General features: G+C 36.0%; 1 protein-coding gene across 6 annotated transcripts in view; it reads left to right on the top strand.

The window, feature by feature from the left end:
- RBMS3 (RNA binding motif single stranded interacting protein 3) overlaps window positions 1-23,951 on the top strand; it is a gene marked incomplete at both ends in the record, with an annotated part of 625,037 nt that overhangs the window by 575,708 nt on the left and 25,378 nt on the right. For 4 of the 6 annotated variants that reach the window (XM_084247514.1, XM_084247510.1, XM_084247513.1 and 1 more), the window contains 2 exons: window positions 1,562-1,672; window positions 9,138-9,185. In XM_084247514.1, the coding sequence (XP_084103640.1) occupies window positions 1,562-1,672; window positions 9,138-9,185 (159 nt within the window). The remainder of the gene's footprint in view (window positions 1-1,561; window positions 1,673-9,137; window positions 9,186-23,951) is intronic. The other 2 variants (XM_084247512.1, XM_084247511.1) reach the window with 1 other exon arrangement.

Genomic DNA, 23,951 nt, shown 5'->3' with positions numbered 1-23,951 from the left:
ACATAAAGTAGGCTGAGTGACAGGTTGATATGGATGATAACATGAGGAACGAATTATCCTGAGCAAAACTGTTTTAGGAAATATTTGCTCTTGGATAGTTTGGGTGCAGATATCCTGCCATGTGCATGAACCTATCAGAGCTTCATTTTTTCAAAATATTTATTCATATGGAAAAAAGTCACACAGTGAGAAAAATGTTTACAGAAAAAAATTAACATCCAGAAACATAAACATTATATTACCGCCTGGGTATTTAAATGAAATTCTCCTTTTTTATTATCATTAAAGTAAAGCTAAAATTATATAATCACAGAGATTCTACCCAACCTTAGCTTTTGAAATCAGACAAAAACAAAAACAAAAAATCTGAAGAGTGACAACAAAATGGTGGCTCCCAAAGGGGAAGGGGTATGGGGCAGATAGTGTTGACTGCATAGAGTTGCTGGAAACTTCATGATCTCTGATGATGATGTAGTATACAGAGATGCCTAAACATAAAACTGCACACTTGAAACTTAAAAATAATCAAACAAAACAAAAACAAATATTTAGAGTATGAGAATAAAATGGTAATCAGCAGTGAGGAAATGGGTTGGAGGTTAGCTAATCAGGTGACGGGGGTCAATTTTATGGTGGTATATGCAAATTAGAATTTTAGTGGCGATCATAATGTTGCACATACAAATTTCAAGTGATAATGCTGTAAATCTGAGAACCTCACAATGCTATGAACTAAAGTTACTTTAATAAAAATATTTAAAGCTATGTTGGTCCATTTTCTAAGTTGGTGGACAAGAGCATGATTGAATAGGGGAGAAGAAAGGAAAGGGTAATGTGTGACTCCATGCTTCACTAACAATGAGAAGTTTTGAATATGAACTGAGCTTTTAAAAAGGTGGTTTGACCAGCATTTAAAGGAATTCATTATTCTTCTGTCTTATGTTAAAAATGCAGATAGAAAGAAAGTAGGTCAAAAGATTAGGAGGGGAAGACATAGGAAATAGTTACCATGATACATAGTACAAAAGATACCATTTTTATATAATTTATATTAGCTTTTCATATTTCTTTCAAGGAGTTCCAGTGAGGAAACCTACTTGGGGTGCCATTTTCCCCCCATGGTAGTTTGTATGATCAAAAAAGTAGCCACATAAACTGTGGATAAAGAGAATACACCAAAGGTCATATTAAAAATCAAGGAAATCTAGAAAATGTCCATAGTATTCATGTTTTCCAGTCAGAGAAGTTTGTATTTCGAAACAACGAAAGAGAAAATACATGTGGTATCTTGAAATGCATAGAATGCTGGAATTACTAATAAAAGGCATTTAAACACATCATAAATAAATCCCATTAAAGGAAAAGAAGTGGCTCATTCTATAAATTAAGACAAGCATAAAATGGCATCACTGGATATAAAAATCATACCTAGTTGAACATAGCATTTTCAATAAAAATTGAGCAAAATTAATGTTAACACGGGTTACTCTATTTGTCTGTTTACCTGAAGTTTCCTTCCTTTTGAAACATGTTTTCAGATGGGTGTTGCTTTTGCTTTTAGGGTGCTGTGATTACGCCAACAATGGACCATCCTATGTCAATGCAGCCAGCAAACATGATGGGCCCACTGACACAACAGATGAATCACCTTTCATTGGGCACAACAGGCACGGTGAGTTGCAGAATTTGTTTTATTTTGTTTTTTTTTTAATTTCTTCAGACATATGCAGTACTCTCAGTTTTCACTGGCATGATTAGCAAAACTGGTTCTGTACTATTCACCAACACACATCTCAGGTTCCAGTGTGGATAAGCTGAATCCCGCATGCACATTCAATTCAGAGGCACATTTACTCACATCAACATGGCTGGAAATTTTACTGCATTACATTTAAATTGTAGACACTTGTTCTTAAACCACTTCCACTGGTTTTGGAAAGGTGTCTTATACCTTGTCAAGAATCCTCACCTTGTACCTTGTCACACTTGAGCCTGCTTGTCTCTTCCCAGCTCTTTACCACCTCAGCTCATTCATTATCCCCATGTTCTCAAGTGAGGGCCCAATGTTGACTATGATGAACATGCAGGACTTGTATTTACTTCACTGTTTAAATCCATCAAAACTTAATAAGATAAATGAGGTTTTTTTTAAAATCTTCCTTTTGAATATATCCACATAGATGAAGTTGAAAAAAAGGAAAGGGATCTTAACATCCTCGATGCTGGAATAAGCTGGGAAATTTTGATAGCCATTATATTTCCCTAGGAAATAGGAGAGATTGAAAAATGTCCATTGTGGCTTTGATTTTATTTCAAAAGGCACTTGAAATCATTACTAAAATTTTATATATTTTTTTTAAATGTCTATTCAAAGGCAATTCCCCAAATGGTTAAGAGGGTGAATGTCTAATGGAAACTGAATACTGTAATTTTGTCAATATCATTATAGATAACACTCAAAAACTTCAAGGCCAACCTCTTCACTGGTAACAGTTTTTGTTTTTCATAAATGTTAATATAAATAATTTTGTCGTTTTTCAAGATGTAGCCAGAAAACTATGTTTTCTTCGGATCAAAGCAGCTCAATGTTATAGAAAGAGAACTGAATTAGGAGCTGGGAATTCTAGATTCAACTCTTGATCCCTGTTATTTATCTCTGTCCTTGGAAACATATTTTCTGACCTCAATTTCCTTCTCTATAAGTTGAAATATTGAATATAATGTTAGTTTTGACCCTCCACTACATGCCTCTTTATTTTCAACCCTATATGTCTCAGATTCACCATTTCCTGATTCTTCATAATTATGCGGCATCATCTCTGAACCTTTAATATACACTCGGCACACCAACAAACATTGAAAATTATACGTTAAAGCAATGGTTTGCTTACCACATAGCTGTATTGACTCACGGGTTTTGGGGAGTATAAAAAATTTCTGATAAGTCCACTATACTTTCATGGAAAGAGTCACAATGTTCTCAATACAGAACATTAGTTTATGAACATAAAAAAAGTGCCTGTCTTTAAGACTCCAGTTGCTGAATCGACAGAAAGAAGTTGACGAAGCCTTACCTGTCAGAATGCTTGGACTGGATCAAATGATTTCATAGATCTCTGACTTTTAAAAAGTCATGTTTAAGGCTGTATTTTATTTTCTACTACAGCGCAGCTCATTTTCATCAGTTTGAAGATACTATTCCTATAGCTTTTAGCAATGTATAGGGAGTATTTGTAGATACCAAGAACAGTGTTGGGAGACCAAAATTTCTCAAGTTTTAACTACTGAGTTTTCTTCCTATCAGCCTTGCTCTCCTTACATGATCATAAATTCTGAGTGAGTGAAGTAATGTAATTTTGCTGAAATGAATGACAATCTGAAGTATGATAAAAGTAGGAGTTATAATAAAAGCATACAAAGAAAGACTATTAAACCTATTCATTTGAATCAAAAGCAAAGCCAGATGACTTGCTTTAAGTTCAGGTTTGCAAGCTAGGAAAATTAAAAGAGCTAGGCTAACTATGAATATGACTGAATCCTTTAGGAAACTGAAAAATCACTTAAAATATGTATAGAACAAACTCCTATTTGTAATAGTCATTGATTCAATACTAAATCATGATTATGGGCACATAAAATATAAACTTGAGTATTTTCTACAAGAACATATTTAGACAAGACTACCATTTATAACCAGTTGGTAGTAGTCAAATTATTTAATAATGAATAATTATATATATATAAGAATATGTATAAGAATAATCCCTTTCTTAGAAAAAAAGATTTTAGCCTGTGGCTTACTTTTCACACCACATTTTCTCTAGTTTTTTTGAAATTCTTTTCTCCCTTACCTTTGTGATAAATACTTAGTGACATTATATGTTTTGTATAAATGGATATTATGTCAAGACTTAAATTCTATAAGGTTCTGGAAAGACAGAAAATAGAATTACCTTGTTCATATACTCAACGATATACACCTAAGTATATTTGGTGTCCAGAATACTATTATACTATTTGTCTTAAATTGTCACTCTGACGTTTTGATAGGCCATTATGGATTCATTTTATCTGATATTCTAATTGGTATTTGGAGTGGCTATTATGCTATTAAGGTTGTTTATTTTAAGCAAATCAAAATTCCCTACCTTATTGCCCCACTTTATTCACTGCTCTGAAGGTGATCTGGTGTCAGAACCATGGACCTTGGAGTCAAACTTGAGCTCAAAGCCTGGCTCTGCCCCTTATTAACTATGCACTTGTAGGCAGGTTCTTTTACTTCCCTGGACTTTAATTTCCTCTTTTCAAAGTGGGAAAAATAATCTTTATATCTTGGGATTGTTGTGAGTGTTAAGTGAGGTGATACACACATACTCACACAAACATGTACACATTTATATATGACATAGCAACTAGAGTGTGCGACACCCAGTAAGTGCTAATCAAACATGCCACCCTTGTCTCTCTCTCTCTCTCCCATGGCTTCTAACAGGTGAGACTCTAGATCGCCAGAAGGAATGTAGGACCCTGTCAAGTCCACAGCATAACTTACTGCCTTCCTCTATTTCATCTGACATAAATTAATTCTTTCAAGTGTCCATTTCCTTGTGTTAGCTTCTAACATAGCCTCCCAGAGTTGTAAACCCACAAGTCCATAGAGACCACACAAGTCACAGCAATGAATAGCACTGACTGAAGTTCAAGCAAAAATCCTGTAAACATATAACCAATTTGGTTGTATTCACCTCTGCCACAGTCATGCAATATAGACATGATATTGGAAATTATATTTTTAATTAGAGGTAGTGGTAATGTGATCATAATAACATCTCTGAATGTCGGGTGACAGTGGGAAGAGGTGGTGCTTTGTTCTGAAACTGGGGTGCCAAATGCATACAGTTAGGGATGCAGACCAGGGTGGCCTCACCTCCCCGTTTTTCAAGATAAGCTAAATTGGGGCATTTTAATGTAAAATTTCCCTGAAAATGAACTCTGGGCCCAGTTTGTCCTTTGAACTCTTAGTTCATGACTTGCCCAAGATTTTCCTGATTCTGAATTGACCTCTCTGGCCCATTACTTCTTCTCTTCTTTCACAGACTGTTAAGCCAGGGCTCCATTTTTTGTTTGTTTGTTTTAAGTTTTCATTCATACATGATTTCCTTAAGCAATCTCATCTACTTTCATGTGTTGAACTCTGCTGAACACTCCTAAACTTGACTTCTCAACGCTAACCTCATCTTAGAAGTTTAGACTCATTTGTTTGACTACTTAGTTAATGTTTCCATGTGCATCTCCTCAAACATCTCAAAATCAGCATGTTACAAACTAATCTCATGTGCTTCTTCTACACTGGACCCCCTTCCTCTTCTGTGCCCCTGCCCTCATTTCCTTTCAAGTTAATCCCATGACATTCACCCAGTAGTCAAAAGCCACCCCATCATTCAACCTAGAGTCTTTCTCCCTCATTACCGTATACAATTGCTTTTCAAGTACAACTAGTTTTCTTGGATATTTGTCCACTACAACTCTTTCTAGAGTCTCATTTGATAAATTGTAATATTCTTCCCCACTACCCATCCTGTTTCCACTTGTATCTGCTTTCCATTTGTTCTACCATGTTGCTATAGCAACCAATCTAACATCATCTGACAGTGTCTGTCTTCTGCCTATCACCTTTCAGAGACTTTTGGATATTTGAGCACCCAGAAATTCTGCAAAACAAGGTGTGAGCAGTGACAAATCAGGATTAAGTTCAGAACCTCAACTCCAGAAACAGATAGATTCTGAGGGTAGATCAGAAAGAGATCCATTGAATAATCCAAGGTTGATGGGAATAGAAACTAGATTAGATTTCTCCATGTTTAGAAGGGGGACATAAGACCATAGTCCTTGCCTCACTTTTCCTTTTATGACCCTTGGGGACAAAGGAAATTGTCAAGCCAGCACCCCTTTTTCCTCTCCATGAAATTAAATATATTTTGTTCCCAGTAACCCCAAGTTTTGAAATGGATGTGATGTAGTTTAATTAACCTTTCTCTACCATCTGCCACTTCAAATGTTTATTGTTGAATTCTCTACATATTTTTAAGCTATACAGAATCTCCAGACCTTAAAAGAAATGAATTGTATGCAAGCAGTGTAATTTCATTTTTTTATTCCAGGGCTCTGCTGACCTTGAAGAATTTTCTAGCTTTTGTTTATTTTTTGTCACAAGAGTCCCTCAATAGAATCAAAGTCCTGTTATCCATAATTTCTTATCACTTATTGTAAGCTTTAGCAGAAACCACTGGGGATTTTACTCTGTTATGAGAACCTCCAAATTGCATGACAATCTTGTTTTACAAGTTTCTTATCTCTTTTTCATTTGTTCAGTTGGTAGCCACCAGTGACTTACAATGTCACCAGAATCTGTTGAAAGGAATAAAAAGTTTTTGTTCTGCAGGCTCCTTATCTGCAGCTCTGTTTATGTTCTCCAGACCACTGGTGATCTGTGACATCACTGGATTCCCATGGTGTAACCCTAGCCACTCACAAAGGCAATCTTGTAATTGTACCCTGTTTGTTCACCATAGTTCTCAAACATTTTCAGTCACACTGTGTCTCCTTTATTGTGCTAAAATTCTGATGGTATCAGGTGAAAACCCTGAATTATTCATGTTGTTGGAGATTGTTCTTTTCCCATTATTAAGTATGGATGTAAATTTTAAGTTTGAGAGTGATAAAAAACAACACATGATGATGAATGGACTCATGATTAGAAGACAGTGTCACTAATTTGTAAATGGTAAATGAGTAAATCTCCTTAAAGGGTTTTTCCAGGAAAGCTACCAATTAGTTAATAATAGTCAAAACCAAGAGAAACAGATAAAAGGAAATAGTTGTAAAAATGTTGTTGAGTCTTATTTTAAGATAAATGAACTCTAAAGGTAACATAAACAATAGATAAGTCAACATTGAGTTAAAGATAAGCATTGTGAAATAATTTATTCTGAGTTCAAATAAATTGCCAACATAATACAAAAGGCCCAGTTATGTAAAATGTCAGGAACCATTGATAGTCGATAAAAGAAACAGAATGCCAAAGAACATATGAAAAAGCAGTAATCAAAAACATTATAATTTAATAAAATATACAAACACCTAAATAAAATTAGTAAAATAGCACACATGAGCTTGCAGGCAAGTAAACATTACCTTTCACTAATTATGTAACAGTAGGAATCTAAGTTGATAAAAGCATCAAAAAGTTAGTGAGGTGATACCCTTCCCAATAGCTATATTGACTGACCTACCTTCAAAAAGCTAGTCCATAAAAGTATTTTAAAATTCCAGAAACAAAAACATTTATACCTCAAAAAATGTTTGTCCTAGTATTCTTTATAATTCTAAAAAAGGATAATGATTAAATAAGTCATCATCCACTCATAAGCCAGAATGTAACACAGCATGACATTATATTATGATTTTAAAATAATTAAGAAAAGGGTTATTCATCATATTATATCAAAGGAACAGAATGTAAGTTTTCATGTGTGGAGTATAGTATCAACTATGAAAAAACATATGAATGAACCTGTTAGAATTATAAAACAAGTATGGTTATTTCTGGGTGATAGAATTAAGAATAACTTGTAATTTAAGCATAAATTTAAATTTATGCTTTTCTACATTCTCCAAATATTCAAAAATAGGCGTGATTTACTATTGTTATTTAAGATGTTATGTATAAATATACATATAATTTCCTAGGAAAATGACTTCTGGCATGGTCCTAAAATTAACTATTTTTTTTTGTTTTAATGATAATATAATGTGTGACTGTAGTTTTTAAAAAGGTTTTAGGAATTACTACATTATTAATAAAATGTTCAGAGACCCTTTAAAAATTAATCATCTCATTCTAGTTTGGGGATTACACCCAATTCACTAGTTCATATACCTGTTGTGAGAAACAAAGCAGCTCATGCTTATGGTTTACTTGCATTTGAATCTTTGATCAGTGTTTGCTTCTGCAGGTCAAAGAGCCTTGCAATGTCCAAGTTTTTATTCGTCGTCTCATATGCCATTTACCCATGATTAATATTGTCCTTTGTGTCAAGAAGATGAAATGGAGATGTTTGTAGTGGGCCAAATTTAGCTGTCAAGTAGGTAGAAAAGAAAAGTTTGAGGTTTTAGATTTTAGTTTTTAAAATGGATTAATGGTCATATCAATGGAATAAGGGTCATGGCAGAGCATCTAGTTAACCATGTTTGGATGATTTATTTGAATGTGAAAAAATATTTGGCGACTTTTACAGTTTATCCCTCCAAGGGAAGCTTGGGTTACATGGCAGCTTCCCATTATTAGAAGTGGGACCTTAAGCCACAAGCCATGCCCCACTTTCCTTTTAAAATACCTGGCTAAAGGAATTGTAGTAAGTCAAAGACTTTAATCTTTAAAAGACAAATTTATCTGGTTCTATGTAGATCTTATAAAACCCCCAATTTTGGAATGGGCACTGTATAGTTTCTCTAGCATTCCCCACTTCCGATGCTATCACACTTCAAAAAATGACACCCATTTCATCTGTTGAACAGATTCTATATATTTCTGCTCTCTCAATTCCAGTGCACAAAGTCCTCAGCCTTCAGACACAACCACAGGGATCAGAGCCACAGCTGAGGGATTAATACAGAAACTCTAGCTTCCAAGTGCATTATGAGAATATGCAAATATTTCCGTTACCTCTTTAAAAATTTTAGTTCTTTCTTTTGTTCTTCAGGTCTTTGTTTGATAACTATACTCTGGGCCCCTTCCAGATGGGCTGCTTTGTAGAATTTTTGTGTCAGTTAGAGAGGGTAAAAAGTTCACATTGATTCCCAAAGGGAATGTTCAAATTTATGACAGAGGAAGATAACAATGTTCTGGGACAGACCGAACTGTCCCAGCAGGTCACATGGGGTTGAACAACATGGACAGTGGGTGGGAATGGGCACCATTGTATCAATTGTAAAGTACGGGTCCCAGTGCCTTGTTTGATGGAGGTCTAGGAGACCTTATGATATGCAGTGGGTACTTCCACATGTTAGAACTAAGATTCTATTTTATTTTCTTTTGTACTTCATTGCATTCTTTCTCATGCTCTTTTCATTCAAAGATTCAGTCCCAAGACAGGATTATGATACTCCACCAGCTGTTGTGTCAGGTAGGAAAATTCTAATTCCTTTAAGATTTGATTGGAGGGGAGAGATGGAGGTTGCCTGGTTTTCTCCAAAACTCTTTAAAGCAGTGATTCTCAACAGGGATGGGGGAAGGGAATTGGAATTTCAGTTGCTGGGTAAGGGAGGATCAGATGGATGAAAGTAAGAAAATTATATTTTAATATTGCAATTCAGTTTTATGTATAAAATAAACAAATACATTGCTTTTGAAATATAAAAAGGAAAAACTCGAAGACATTTGATCTGTGAAGGATACGCAGAAAATAGAGTCTATGTTCTGTGTATCAGGATGCTCAGTGTCAGAGAGGTTCTTCAGAATTTCTGGGAAGTGGAGAAGGATAATTATGTTTATCTATGGAGGACACAGATTAAGAAAAAATAGTTTGAGAAGCACTGCTTTAGAGACCAAATTTCTTCTACAATCAGAAAATCATCCCATTTTGCTTGCTCAGCACCCAGCATAGTGTCTCAACATAGTAGGTGCTCAACAAATTGTTTGCTGAATGAATCAAAAACTTCAGATTTGCTCCAAAAGTGGTATTTTGGATATTGAAATTGAAGCTCTCTATGTTCCACTTGTACAACAAAGTGGCAGAGGTGATTTAAGAATACATTAGTGTCTTGAGGATTTTAAATTGTGATATTTGTCTTACAAATTTTAGTGCTGCAGTCTGTAATAGGGGATATGAATGTGAAAAGGTGACTTTTGAGCTGCACAGATTTTGTGCTTTCATCTTAATTTTGAATTTTGGTTTCTTGCGAAGAGAAAATTTGGCATGATATATTTACATTTTTTTTATTTTTGTTGATTTCTTAAACTAAATAAACTATTGGCAGCCTAAAGAGCTTTGGACTCTTTGATCTTTGAAATGTCAGAATATGAGGACATAAAATCCAAACCCAGAAGGGCATTGGAGAAACAGCAAGGGATAAAGGCCAGAAATAGAATGAAAGAGCCTGTGGCACAGGAGAGTCTGGCAACTGGATGGTGGCTTTCAAGCTCAGAACAATATGTTCTTGGCCACCCCATTTGCTTAATCCAGTATCTAAAGGGTAATCCTTTTGTCATGTCTTGCGGATTTGTTTAGTTATGTTCATGAGGTCTTAGAAGTTCAATTGAGAAACAATGAGTTAGTCTTCAGAAGTGAAGTCACATTGGTTTTCACAGAGTTCTATAAATTACCATTAATTAAAATATCTATTGCTTCTATAAATTACCAAGTTCTATAAATTACCATTCATTAAAATATTGCTTCTCTTCCCCCAAAGAGTATGACTTGTCTCATCTTAACTTGTCTGTTTCATTCAAAATATGGGACCCTCCCCCAGAAGGACACTTACTTTGTTTGACATATGGCATCTTTGTTCAAGAAAAGGTGTCTACTCAATAATTCAATAAGGTCCTGGGGGTGCATTGCTCCTTAGAAACCTGAGATCAAATTAGCAAGTTAGATATAAATAGGTTATTATAACATAGTGCCATATGTGCTTCCATATGAACAAATATATGATGTTTAAGTTTGTAAACTCTTCAATCAGATGCCTGCATAAAAATTTGTGTCACTTATTAGTTGTGACTTGGGAAAATTACTTCTCTCTAGCTTAGCTTACTTCTCGGGGAAAATAATAATTAGCTCACTGAGTTGTGAGCATTAGATGTGTTAAAACATACAACCAAATTAGAATAGATTCTGGCATAAAATAAGGGTGCAAGTGTTGTTAGCAACAACTATTCTAGCCATCATTGTTACAAGATGCTGTGGTAGTACAAGGATAGAACTATGAACTTACAATAGAAGTCAGAAAAGTGTAAGAAATCTCAAACAGAGACATCAGGACACATGGGAATTAACAAAGTGAAAAATAAGTTGGAGGAGGAGAGTTTCAGACAATGAAAGATCGCTAGCAGAGCAGGGCAAATTCAAGGATTTGGTTCAACATATGGTTCAACAGGGCAGGAAACCATCTAGAGATTATGAATAGAAACATTGCACCTGGAGAAGTAAGCTGTAGCAATATTACCAGATGCAATACCTTGAACTTGATCCCAGTGGCACTAGATATTCACTAAAAGATTTTAAGTTGGAGAATGACATGATCGCTCTGGATAGAGAGAGAGACAAAACTAGAAAAAAAAAGGGGACCAGAAATCAGGAACTCAAGAACCCAAGCACAAAATCAAAGAGGTATGTGTTCCAGTTGTTGGAGATGATAATGGAGAGTTGGCAAATTTGTGACATATTAAGGAGACAGAATATACAGGGCTTGGTAATGAATTGGATGTCAAGACAGAATGAGAGAAAAGAGTTAAAGGTTGTTCTTAAGTTCCTAAGGACTCTGGCTTGAGGAGTCACTTGCTGGGATCTAAATGAAGAAGGAGCATCAAATTAGGCAGGAAAGAGGCTGAAATTAAGAAAATCAAGCAATATGAACACTTTAAGTGCTACTTCAGTGGGGATATTTGTGTATATCTGGACTTTGTTTTGTTTTATTTATTTGGCTTTTGCTATTAGTTAGACATGGTCTAATTATCAGAAAGAACAACCCCAATATAGGGGATCACCACTAGAATGTATTTCTGGAGATTGTTTCAGAGACTTCTCAGAATTTTTAAAAAGAAAGTTCTCTTCAGAACATGTGGATTTTGAGAATTAAATGCAAGAAAATGTATCAAAGCAGTGTTTTTTAAGGTGTGATTTGTGTATCACCATAACACTTAAAGTGGTTTTATAAGTATAGTGACCCACACTATTTATTCAGCAGCTACAGAGGTACATTGCTGTGAATGGGAATAACCAGGAATCAGTTCATCAAACACATGACTCAAGAGTTACTTTGCTTAGGAAAAGTCTCAACTAATTAGCAAAAAGGTAAATACACTTAAAAAGTAATAATACCAAGGGAAAATAGATCTAAGGTTAGAAGAGTGAAACCCAAAAGAAAGTGGCTAAATTGGGAAATGAGAGACTTTGATTTATTTCACTGGAGTCACCCCTCCTTGTCAAAGTCTCTGTTGTACCTCATCTAGAACATTTCAAGGACAGGCCTGAAGTCAGAATTATCCTCTCTATTGTCAGGGTCAGGCTTCCAGCCAGGGAGTTATGCTCTAAGAATGAAGTCTCTTGCAGGTTTCATGCCAAAAGACTAAGGCAAACTAATTGTTGAAATAGTATGCAAATTTTCCTCTTTGCTTTCTGTTTGCACTGGTAAACCTCATTAATTAAGAATTGATGATATGCTACCAAAGATTTGGTTGATGTTTATCTCTATACTGCTTCTTCTTAGAGTGGAAATTACTTAATAAAACAATCCCATGTTGTTGGAGGGCAGAGGACAGTGTTAAATCTATTTCTAAGAACAAAACCACTTTTCAAACTCTAAACAGAATTTGTTTTCATAGATACCATGAGCTAATTATAAATTATTTCCATCTCTTAATTAAAAGTTAGGTCCATTAGTACCTTCAATTAGCAACGATTAGCCATTAAATTGCATTTACTGTAAAAGATCTGACACAGAGTTGTAAGTGTTCCCATAAGCCACATACGAAATCAGTTTCAATTCTTTGCTCGAATACTATGCAACTACTTTGATACAAAACTACAATTGTTTAAATGTACTAATGAATTGATTTTTATTTTCAATAAATTCTAATAAGGGAGATTTTGTTTCACTTATTCATTCATTTAACCAATATGTACTGAGCTCCCATAATGCTACAAGGAACCACAGTTAGATGAGAGAGAATTGAAGATGTAGTCCTTGCCTTCAAAGAATGCAGAATCTAACAACAGGAGACAAGGTGATAGTGCCTCCCTGATGGCTCAGCGGTTGAGCGCAGTGCTATGAAGCTGTCCGCAGCTTCTGCAGCGCCGGTTCAATTCCCGGCTGGCCAGGGAGAAACCCACATGGCAGGGAAGACTTCTCCTGACTTGCCCACTGCTCCCCTCAGCAGTGTGTTTGGTCCATCTGCCTGTTCTGCTCCCCACTCTGTCTCTGTTGAATTCTCTCACCCTCCTGTACCTCTGACCTGCACCCCAAGCTCTTGTATAAATAGTTTAAAAAAAAAAATGATGAAGACAAGGTGATAAAGAACTCTGACATAACAGTGTTTTAGGACAGCCTGCCAAATAGGACTTTGCACATCACATTTGTACAATTATTTGACAAATAGGTATGTGCACGCTGAGTGATTGTGTCCTGCTGGTGCACTTATAATGTTCTATAAATTACAAAAGTGATATCATAAAGAATTTACCTATGGAACTACATTTTATATTGTTCTATTCAAGTGACTGATGACTAAAGGGCACTCCAGCAAGTAGATAGTTATTCTATATAAACATCACTGTTATTTAGCCCAATTTGGCAGGAGTGGGTGGGGAGGGATAGGAGGGTACAAATTCCTATGCCTTCTGCCAACATGTTTTTTCTGTAAAGTTTCAGATAGTAAATAATTTAGTCTTTGCTGGCCTTAGGGTTTATGTCAGCTCTACTCAACTCTGCCTTCTAGGGAAAGCAGCCATAGAGAGTGTGTAAGTGGATAAGCCTATTTTCAAAAGCAGGCAGCAAACTGGATTTGGTCTGTGCACTACAGCATCTCCCTCCCTGCTGGACTCACTTTATTTTCATAATTATTCCCCATTAAATCTCATTACTGGCAATCTTTATAATAAACATAAAGTGCCTTTTCTTTAAATTCAGCATTTTATTGTTTTTTTTTTAATTTCATGAAAGACAAATAGATGAAATATGAGAAAGGCAGAGATTGGAGAGATTGAGACAGAGGTTGAGAGAAACATTTGTTAGTGTTTTAGTGTGGACAGCACAATTGAGTGTAGTACGGAAGTATTACAACGCTAAGTATATTTATGTGTTTCATATTCTCGCCCATATATTGGTTTTCTGGGACTTATTTGTATGTACCAGTAATGGGAGATTATCAACCAGGAAAATCAAATATATTCTGCTTAATATCCTCAGGGCAGCCTTTTTGAATTCTGCATGTTTTAAAATATGCAGAAAAAATTAGAAATACATCATCCCAATAGCTTTGTAGTAAAAGTGTTATCTTTGTCACACTACCCAAGCTGGTATTGTTGTGGCTAATGATATCTATTGAAGTAATTCTAGACCTATCAGTGCTAGTTCTTCTGCTCCCCCTGCTTCTCTGAGTACTGGGTTCTACTTCCCACTCTGAAGCCAAAGGGAAGCTTTCCTGTTTTTTTCTAAAGATCAAACACTGCAGCGGGCAATCTTGAGTCAATTGCCCTTCTGTGCAAGGTCAGAGCAAAATTCCACTTGGTGATACAGCATACACATCACACAGGAAGACAGCATCACAAATGCTCTCTCTTTGGAGCAGGATCTTATAGAAAGGGGCTGAGCTGGGCTTAGAGCACAGGACAGCAGCAGTGCCTGGTGGTGTCCCTTAGCACCTCAATCATATACAAAAGGGCAGTGCCTACAGAATGGCAGCAGAGGGAGAAAAAACTTTCAAGGCAATAATAGCTTGTAAAGGAAGCTAATTGCATGTGCAAGAATCAGCACATCTGGTGTGAAAGCACATGGTTCCCTTTTTAATCAATAGCACAAAGCTGGCACTTGAGGTCCCTGTCAGAGAATCCAACCATGAATTGCCTGTGATTCAGCACTTGCCAAAGGCATGCTTGAGACATCTGATACTGAGAGCGACTGCCTGACAGAGATGCTAACATTTCTCTAGACTGTTAAATTAGATTATCAGAAAGCAAAACATCTGAAGCATATGATTGCACATCCCTATAGAAATGCTTTCTTGGCATTAAAATTTATTGTTTTAACCTCTTCTTTGTTTGAGGGATGATGTATGACATGAAGATTCAAGCATTGCTAGCTTTTTTGAGATGCCACAGTGGAAGTAATTGTCCATGATTTCACCCAGTGCCCCTTATATAAAGCAGCAAATGATCAATTGTTCTTTGAGTTCAATGCCTTAGGAAGTATCTCTCTCTCTGGATGAATTGATATACTTCTCTAGTAACTGGCAATGTGAAATACATAACTTCATCTATTTCCCTTTTGGCCTTGGTGATCAGAATAGTTGGAGTCTGATGTGGTACCTTACAAAGGTTCCCAGTAGCTTGTTTGCACTGTTGCTGGCTACTGTTCGTTGATTTGCTGGTGTTTTTCATTGTTCTTTTTAATACAGTGTTTAATTTTGGAAACCCTTCACAAGTTCAACTTGGAAGTAAAAAGCTGTAATTCCTACAGTAAAAAAAATACATGAAAAAATATGCTAATGGGCTCAGGGAAGTTTGTGCACTAGAAATTCTTGGATGTTTGTGATTATGTGTTGATCTCACCTAAAAATTCTCCACTAGGCCCTCTTTTTATTCATTCACACACATTTAACTCTAAATAGCATGAGTACGGTAGGATAATTGAGCAAGACTTTGAGTCAAGAAGGTATACTGTGATTCCTGGTCCCACTGCCTATAATAATTGTTTAATAATGACAGCTGCCTATATTTTCTAAAACTTGCTTTCCCTTCTCTTTAAGCGCAGGTAATCTGCACGAGCACCTTGATAGGAGTACTAATATAGGGATTAATTGAGATGGTTAGATATTGCTAACCTCTAACCCAGTAAGTATTTGACTCATTATAGATATTAAATAATCAGAGCTTCCTTTCCTTTCCCTCACACTCAAGAAAGTGTCTTAGGGTTTCTTTGAAGTATAACTCTCCTATAGTTGCCATGACAAATGCCAAAGTACTCATTAAAATGGAATTTCAATCCCAATATCTAAACATAAAAATAGTTACTTACATATCTTCTCAATTTGGCTGAAGTATTATAATTCTATCAGATGAAAAATAATGTTCATAATACAAATTGGAAAAATTGAATTGTTCATAATACAAATGACAAAATTGAATAATCACTGACTTTGAGTCCTCAAATACGCACATGAAAACACACTAGCAGGGATGCGTAAGATGATTATCATATGTGCTTACAATTTTTTTTCTAAATTTTTTGAAATATCCTTTGCAACTTTCAGTTGCAACTTTTAGTAATAAATACATTTATAAATATTGTAATAGCACAGAAAATTAATATAGGCACACTTCATAGAGATATACCAGGAAAACATATGAAGGTGGTGGTGATTGTGATTATTATATTGATGGTAGTGGCTAGTGTTAGCCTCTAACATTTTCATTTTATCTTAATATACTACAGCATTCAAGCCCGGATTGAAAGAAATACATCTCTTTATAGAATCTTTGAATAATTCTGTGTCTGAAGTCACTCTTAATTTTGTATGAATCCATATAACACCTACTAGAAGGAAAATCTCTACAACCAATTAACTGCTGCTTTTAACTTTTTTTATTTTGAAACCACACTTCATTGCTACATTCTGTCTTTTCGTTTAGTGCTTGAAGCAATCTAAAATCACCATAATTTATTTAATGTGAGACTTCCAGCTTCTTGTGATTTATCAATGAGATAACACATTTGAAATAAGGAGCATATGCAATTATATATTGATAGTAATAAATCAATTATATGTTGATAGTAAAATTTTTGTTACATGTATAAAAACATATGTAACATTTATGCATATGAGATTATACATGTATATACATATATATAATAAATTACCCTCTTGTTGGAAACATTTTATTTCCCAAATTGTAGATTGCAAAATATTTATTTCTACAAAAGCTTTTGCCACCCAAAGATATTGCTCCTGTTTTTGTTCTGCTTTCATTCATTTTAGTATTGTGAAATATATTATAAATAGTATGCTATTTCTCATGAAGCCAATCCTTTTTCACTTGTCCTAACTCTACACTTTGGTGCACTCATGGTGATTTAGCTTTGATAAAATATTGATGGAAAAACCATCAACTACTTCACCTTAATACTACATATTAAAACTATAATCACTGCCCATCAAGTTTCCGTCAAAATGGAAGACAAAATGTCGAAAAGATTTTAGACCAATGATTTTAGACCAAAAGATTTTAGACCTTAAATTAACATGCAATGAACATATTTCAGTTGGCAGCAAAACCATGTTGGATTCAGTGTAATGGATGGCAGGCCCTGATAAGACATAAATTTAATTATTTTATGTGCCTGCTGTTAGTCCAGCAATCTGCCCAAAAGAATTAATGCTGGGAAAATGCAGGCCTCTTGATTCAGAAAAGGGACTTTCATAATTGAGTAGTTACTTTAGCAAGTAAAATATGTGGAGTGGGGGGCCAAAAAATTCCTTGAGATACAAAAGGTCTAAAGGTTAAAGTCTAGTCCCCATACAGGAACAGAAACCAGTGAGAGTCAAGCGAAGTTGGGTTTTCCATTGATAACTTTCAGAACAGAAGTTATATGAGGTGTGCCATGGAGCTTCTCAGAGGATGAAGTTTGAAGGGGATTGTTATAGAATTTGAGCTCCTTTAGCATGAAGGGACTGCAGAAGTGAGTGAAGGTTTATTCTGCACTGGGTACTATCAGGAAGTGCGGAAAGCGTGAATGATTAAGAGAACTCTTAATAAGTCCAGCTGATGAGAGGACTGAAGTAGAGATACAGTTGCCATTGATAAAGAAGCTGTAGTCACATCAGACAGAAAAAGGAGCTGCTTCATTGTTTTTTAGCTTTGTTGAATGTCCTTGTCTCTTTCCTTTATCCCCCATAGTCATTGAGTGTTCTTGTCTGATTTGTTGATAATCTTTTAAAATTGTTGAATTGGGAATGCCATGACCTTGCTAATAGCTGCCACTAACTGAAAGATCTACACAAGTTCTTTCTTATCTAATTTTAATATTGCCTCACAAAAATATAACGGAACATATTGAATGGCCTTGATAAAAATGTAAAAGCAAGCATGAGATCGGTTCAAATGTGTCTTATTTATCACATGCACCTAGTGTACGTGAATGATACTGTCAATGCAGAGATGAATTTACATACACGAAGAAAACTGTGTTTGTGGTGCTGTGCTACATGTTGTATATAGATTGTTTTGTTGCATTTAATTATCACAGCCAGCCTGTAAGGAAGGTTCTGCTGCCTCTACAGATTGATTCTTTGTAAACTCAACTGGACCTCACTCATATTTCTGCTCCTTTGACTGCCTTGTGCTTTTTTACTTTCTCAAATTCCAAAAACAAGCCCTTCTTTTTTGCTCAGAAAATGGCTTTCTCCTTTATTATGTGAAGATGGGCACATTTATATCTTCATCCTTCCTCTACCTGCCCTCTATTATTTTGTGAAGTCCTGGCCCTCTCTTTGTCAATATTAACCCTTCCTTTTACGTTCTTGATTTCATCCGTCTTAACCTTTTTATTGTCTTATAGCATTGATTACTCTCTATCCCACATGCACTTTCCTCAGTATATAATGATCCATTGGTGACTTTTTCTGTGCTTAAGAATAGATATAGATCCTTTCTCTCATGCCTCAAGGTCCCAGTCTTGGGCTGTTTGCTTTTCTTCATCCTGCTTCCTCTGCTGTAGCTGACATATAGATGCCCTCCAAATCTATTTTGTTGACCCTGTTTTCTCTTTGCACACCAAACTAGTGTTTCCTAGATGTTTCCATCCTTTCCCACTGCCCTTGGGTGGCCCATTGCAAGTTCAAACTTCATAGTCTCAATTTAAGCCTCATTAACTTCCCTACCAATCCAGCTTCTTCCGTAGATTTCCATAAGGTTCAAGTAAACCTAAAATATTTCTCTAAAGCAAGATTTTGAAAGCTAGTTGAAGCTATAAGTTTAGGATTCTTATGTTGTTTGACAGTGGTTTGGAGTATAGCTCCTCTTTATGGGTGAGAACCATGTGTTTTAATATTCAACTGAGCTTGCATAGAAAATCTCCTATAAATTGGCAGATCATTTTTCTTCCAGTCAACTGTGCTTAAAAACCTCAGATATTTTAGGCTCACTGTACCCCACATGTAAGTTTCCTTTTCATTTAAATTTGGCTTCTACAATGTGTTTTAAATCTCATTTCATTCTATTAGGCAGACCAAGTCAGATCCTTGTTACCTTTTAATTTTATTATTGCAATATTCCCAGTGTCAACACTTGGACTTTCCTTTTCTTAGTAAGCCTTCACAATAATGCCTGAATTTTGAGATTAACATTTTTTAAACTTTATTTAAACTATGTTTTAAACTTAATATAGCAATTGGGAGTTACCCTTGTAGATAATTATTTCTACCTTTTGATTACTGCCAGAAAGAGGCAATCTCTGAATTTAAAGTCATCTTTTCTAATAGCAGCCCTCAAACTTGCATACTTGCATACCAGAATATATCAGAAATGTTACATTTCTCAAAGCTGTGGGTGGCTTGCAGGGATTGTTCTACAGTGAGGTGGGTGGTAAAACTGTCATAATGTAGAACCACAGCATGATGATTGCTCACTAGTCTCTGTATGAGAGCAGATCTAAAATTTTTCAGAGAAGAATCTTTCCTGCAGCTAACCTCCAAAGAGAGGAGGGTTCATTTTGGGTGGAGTAAGTGGTTTTTCTTAAATTCTTCTTAGCTTTTTTAATGTGATACTATTTCTCCAATGCCAAGTTCAGCTGATGGTTAAAACACAGGGGCCTGTGTGTAACCAGCAGCAAAGAAAGCTACATTCCAAGTCCTTGTCAAGCTGTATTCCAAAGTCACTGCCACTGATTTCTTCCAAAACCTTAGCTAAGAAAAAATGATATTTACAGAAGAATATTTTGATAATATGCAGTGCATCTGTCCTCTCTGTTTATTCTAAATGATATCCCTGATTAAGCTGAGAAAGCTGTCTTACCTGGATAACTGTGTCCAAATGACCCCCCTGGAAAATAACTCCCCCATGACTTGGCACAATGCCATTCACTTATGTTTGAAGGGCATGGTAACAGAGTGCCCTTATCAACTTGCTTTGCTTACTTTCAAGCTGCCGTTCATCAGACTACAGCATCTGCTCCTCTCCTACCCCTGAGAGAATGTCTTTTGCCTCCACAATGGGCATTATTCTTCAATGCATCTGGTTTATTTTCTTACCTAATGGACACTGTGAATTGTGCGACTCATGGCTAAGTAACTCTGATAAATTGTAATGGTATTTACTTTATTAACCTTTCCGACTTCATCTTTCTTTCCCTTTGCCTCATTTTATTTTACTCTTATTTGATACTATATTTTATATAATTTTGGAAACTGCCTTAAATCCTTTTGGAGAGCTATAATTAGAGTCTCTAAACAGAGATTCCTAATGTATTATTTTCCCAGTTAAGGGCCTTAACTCAAAGCTGCAAGAAGTAAGAAGCACTCATCAGCCTCGTGTCTGAGCCTGCCACAGTGTAATCCTCAAGCTTCTCTCCAATTCTTTTGTTTTGTCTTAGAGTCCTCCTCCAAAGTCCATGCGTTCACTGGGCATAATTACCCGGAGGATGTGTTTACCTATGGGCACTTATTTTCTTGTCTGTATCATGCTGACTTTCTGCCTGGAATTTCTCTCCTTCCACACCTGCAGTTTCTGCTAGTCAACTCTTACATATTTCTAATGGTCTCTTTCTTCCATGAAGCTCATCCTGATTTTCACAGATGTGATGTCATTTTCACTTTGAAAATCCTCTGGGAGCACCTGCTGTATGCTACCTGTTGATATACGTGACTGTGCTTGCCTCACCACACCCTGCCCCACCCAACATTTTGAGGTTTTGCATCCCTGGATATATAGAGGCCAAGGACTGTGCTATTCCTCTTACCCCTTGTGGTATTAAAACTCACGTTTTTGATGAAGATAAATGCCTTTGAATATGAACTCATAGTCTTTGAGACAGCAATGCTGACTTTTACTTTAAATAAACGTGGCGGCATTACTAAGCCAGTCTGATGTCTGAATTTAATACAAGCCCCCCGCAAAAAAAAAAAAAATTACTTTAGGCAGCTGTCATCTACTGATGGATTAGCACAACATCCATTTGATTGGTCTTGCCGATTCAAGCCTTAACCCACTGCATTCCATTTCTCTATAGCCACCGGAGCCATCTTTCTAAAATAAGCCTGTGGCAAATCCTTCCATGGCCTTCAAAATGTCATCTTCAGCCCTTAGCCTAAGCTACCAGGCCCTGCATGATCCCACGGCACTTCTCCAAGACAGATCTTACTACATCTGTGTTGCAGGCATCATGAACTACTTTAAGTTCTCAGGATAGGCCAAGCCACCAGGATCTTCACATAAGTGGGAATATGATAACTATGAGCAAAACTTCTGACTTGGATATGTTTCCGCTCTTCTTGAACTGGCTGATGCTGATTTGTTTTACAAGGCTTTTCTAGATGTTTTCTTCTCTTGGAATTCTCCCTCATCCTTAATGTCTTCATTTAGGGTTACCACTTTTTCTTGCCTTCTTAGGTACCTGGGAGTATCTTCATCACTACATGTAGTACACAGAATCATCATTTTCTTTTTAACTATATTTCTGGCCATCTAGAGTCAAGACTATAAACTCCTTTAGAGCAGGGCTTACTCATATTTGCCTAATTTCCCTACTACCCAGTAGCATCACGATAGGTGTTTCATAAATATTTGCTGATTGAATGAATGATGCCTGTATGTAAAATGCTAATTTGCTGAACAAACCTTTTATATAATCCTATACTTAACTTCAAAAAAATTAGACTGCGACTAGCCAAGAAGTTTAGAAATATGAATGAACAAGTAAATGTAGACAGGGAGGGGGATAGACAAAAAATTCCAACAAGAAAGAAGAAAAAAGAGTGAAAATATCTGGAAAAAGTAGGTATTAGAAACAGATTCTTACATGAAATAATTTACAATATTGGTGAAAACCCACAATATGTCTGTTAGAATTATCGCTGCCAATTAGCAATGCCAGTGTAAGGTTTCATGTTGTTAATTGTTTTCCCTGGATAACCATCATAATCACTTACCTTACTAACATCATTTTAATTGATTTCCCAGAGTGACCTTTTGAGAACTAACCTTCTCATTGCCAGACCCTTCACATGCATCTGGCTACAAGCACATTGGTCCCCATGACATAGAATCTTGGCCTCATTGTTTAAATCAAGTTTTCAATACCCTGTGTCAGATTTCAATAGCCTTTTGCAGATTCTCTAGAATACATGCATCCAGGTGCCCCACCATCATTGTGATTGGTAATCAGGACAAGTAATGGCCTTTAGCTCTTTTTCATTAATGAAATGGAAAAGCACCATACCCAATCCATTAGTGACGCACTATTATATTGAAAGCTTACTGAAGAAAGCCAGCGAGCCAGTGGACATAGGGCTGGTTTCCCTTAAATAGGATTTTCAACCATGATCAAATAAGAAATCCTTTCATCCAGTAGGAACATTTGTGCTCTCTCCCTCTTCTCATTTTATTTTGTTTTAATATACCCTGACAGCCTGTAAGAAATTTAACAAATGTTTTCTAAATGACATTGAAAATTTTTGCAGATTAACAGTATTCTGAGGGATAAAATATCAATTACTCTTTTGAAAACCTTTCTTTTTGATTGTTCCTGTCCATGGATTTTAGTTTCTTAAATTCGTTGTTCTCAAAGAGATGTTTTCCCCTTGATTTTTCTCACTATAAAACTGGATATAAATGTAAAATAAGCAGCCATTCTGTTGGGATTGTATTATTATTCCTTTAGCATTCATGAGATAAAAGTCCCCTATTATTTTCATTCCTTTAGGAAATTATATTTGATTGATGGTCTTGAACTTGGCTAGCTCAGGCAAGACTTGAGGGTTTCTTTTTTAATCCCCTAAATTCAATTGATATTTTGCCCTTAGCTTATACTTTATAATATGTCTGTTTGATTAAAACTCACACCACTGGTGTTTATATCTATCGCCCAAGCCACTTAGACTACAAGTTCATTTGAAGAACTAATTCCTTGTAGTGCTAAAGATCATGTGTGTGTATAAATTCCAGTGTCTAAAATACCTTTCTTTTTGTTCTTTTTCACTGCGTAGAAGAACTGGGGTATTGGACAGAGGTACAGGGGGTAAGAGGAATCAACAGAGACAGAGTAGGGAGCAGAAAAGACAGATTTACCAAAATACATTGCTGAGGGGAGCAGCGGGCAAAACAGGAGAGGTCTTCTGTGCCATATGGGTTAACTCCATAGCTGGGGATTGAACTCAGGTCAGGCGCAGCAGTGGTAGTGATAAGACTTAACCCTAGGCCACCAGGGAGGCCCTAAAATACCTTTCTTTTTTTTCTTTTTTTCCTTTCATTTTTTATATTATTTTTAATTTTTTTACATCATTGTTCATTTTCAAACAATATTTGCTTCCCCCCACCCCCTCAGGTGAAGTCCCCATAGAGTTTCCTTCACCAGTGCACCCGTGCACCATCACCTCAGTCCCCTGTGCTCCTCCCTCCCTCCCTCTGATCCCTCTCCCTCCTCCTCCCCTGCAGTATTTGTCTGATTTATAATTGTCTGTTTTGTACTGTTATTACTTTTTACACTGATGTCTTATTTGGTTCCCCTATATTTCTGCTATAAGTGAAACCATCCGATATTTTTCTTTTTCCTTCTGGCTTATTTCACTGAGTATAATTCCTTCTAGTTCCATCCACGTTGCTGTGAATGGCATGAGTTTATCTTTTTTGATTGCTGAATAATATTCCATTGTGTATACGTGCCACATTTTCTTGATCCAGTCATCTATTTTTGGGCATTTGGATTTTTTCCAGGTTTTACCTGTTGTAAATAGTGCTGCAACA

The sequence above is a fragment of the Talpa europaea genome (genome assembly GCF_964194135.1).
Source record: "Talpa europaea genome assembly, chromosome: 11".
NCBI lineage: Eukaryota > Metazoa > Chordata > Mammalia > Eulipotyphla > Talpidae > Talpa > Talpa europaea.
The sequence above is the reverse complement of the archived record's forward strand: the minus strand, read 5'-3'. Positions and strand labels throughout refer to the sequence as shown.